Source organism: Orycteropus afer, unplaced genomic scaffold (genome assembly GCF_000298275.1).
Source record: "Orycteropus afer afer isolate SDZICR_OR568_19922 unplaced genomic scaffold, OryAfe1.0 scaffold00130, whole genome shotgun sequence".
Taxonomy (NCBI): Eukaryota; Metazoa; Chordata; class Mammalia; order Tubulidentata; family Orycteropodidae; genus Orycteropus; species Orycteropus afer.
In genome coordinates this window covers 3,700,189-3,701,537 of record NW_006921717.1, presented here as the reverse complement: position 1 = coordinate 3,701,537, position 1,349 = coordinate 3,700,189, and the positions used below count along the sequence as shown (strand labels likewise).

General features: G+C 68.3%; 1 protein-coding gene across 1 annotated transcript in view; it reads right to left on the bottom strand.

Moving 5' to 3' along the window:
• Window positions 1-1,349, bottom strand: part of LTBP3 (latent transforming growth factor beta binding protein 3) — a 12,533-nt gene that overhangs the window by 758 nt on the left and 10,426 nt on the right. The window contains exons 19-23 of the mRNA XM_007944773.1: window positions 1,216-1,349; window positions 960-1,043; window positions 670-798; window positions 448-585; window positions 2-116 (exon numbers count right to left, since the gene is read on the bottom strand). Coding sequence (XP_007942964.1) covers window positions 2-116; window positions 448-585; window positions 670-798; window positions 960-1,043; window positions 1,216-1,349 — 600 coding nt within the window. The remainder of the gene's footprint in view (window position 1; window positions 117-447; window positions 586-669; window positions 799-959; window positions 1,044-1,215) is intronic.

Sequence of the window (1,349 nt, the reverse complement as noted above, 5' to 3'; positions counted from 1 at the left end):
GCCTTGGCGGCAGCAGCAATCGTCGAAGGTGAGGGCGGGCCCGGCCAGGGGCCCCGAGCACATGCCGTCCTCCCCGCGCTGGCCCCAGCACACGTCGCGCCGCTCCGGTGCGCGCTCTGCCGGGGGAAATGCACGTTGCGGGGAGCCTGAGAGGGCGAGGCCGCCCCCCTGCCCCGTCCCACTCTCGCGGGGCCACGGCCAGGACGACCCTCAACCTCACCCGCCGGGCTCTCGGGGAGCTGGCAGTCACGGCCAGAGGGCCCGGGTACCCAGGGCGGGCGGCACTCGCAGCGGTAGGAGCCCGGCAGGTTGACGCAGCGGCCAGGGCGGCAAGCCGCTGGGTCCTGGCACTCGTCCACGTCTGCGGGCGACAGAGGGTGGGTGCGGTGACGGTCACAACTCGACCGCGGCCCTCGCCCGCCTCCCGCCTCCCCGGCCGGGCCTCACCCATCTCCTCCGGGCTCAGGCACTGGCGCTGCACCGGGCTGTATTCGGCTGGGGGTGTGCAGGCGCAGCGGTAGCCGCCGCGCGTGTTCTCACACACTCCGTTCCGGCAGTTGGACTCGTCCAGGCACTCGTCCACGTCTGCAGGATCGGAGAAGAAACGCGGGTGGCAAGGGCCGGTCATGTGGTGGGGGGCGCCTCCACTTCCCGGGACCAGCCACTCACCCACGCACTCCAGTAAGTTCCCGTCGTAGTAGAAGCCCTGCTTGCAGTAGCACTCGTAGCCGGGCTGCGTGTTCACGCATTTACCCTCCTTGCAGATCTCCGACCCGAATAACATGCACTCGTCTATGTCTGCGGAGGACGTGCCGTCGGTGCTCTAACTTCCACCCTCCCCGCCAGAGCGCCGCCGGGTGGGTGGGGCTTAACGGAGCTCACTCAGTGGGAGGGGCTACCAGGGCGATGATGTAAGCGTGTTAGGGCGGGGCCTGTGGGCGTGGCCGCGCTGGACTTACCGCGGTGGGCAGGGATGCCGTAGTTGACGATGTTGTTGTCCTGGGTGTAGCCCTTCCCATCGGGACAGAGGCTGTGGAACTCAGCTGCGGGGAGAGAGCGGCGGTGGGGAGGGAAGGAGGCAGGACGAGCGCGCGTGCCGAGCTTCCTGCTCACGCTGGAGCTCCGCACCTGACTTCCCCGGGTATTTCCCCCATTCTCCGTTTCCTGGGGAAGACGCAGGCTCTGGGAAGGGATGGGGCCTGCCTGCCTCCTGACCTGAGCTGTAGACTGGGCAGGGGTAGATTTCGCAGTGGTCCCCCCAGCCGGCCCCCAGGGAGCAGCAACACTCCTGCTGGGTGACATTGGTAGCCAGGACACTGTCGCAGAACACCGTGTCATCGAAGTTAAGG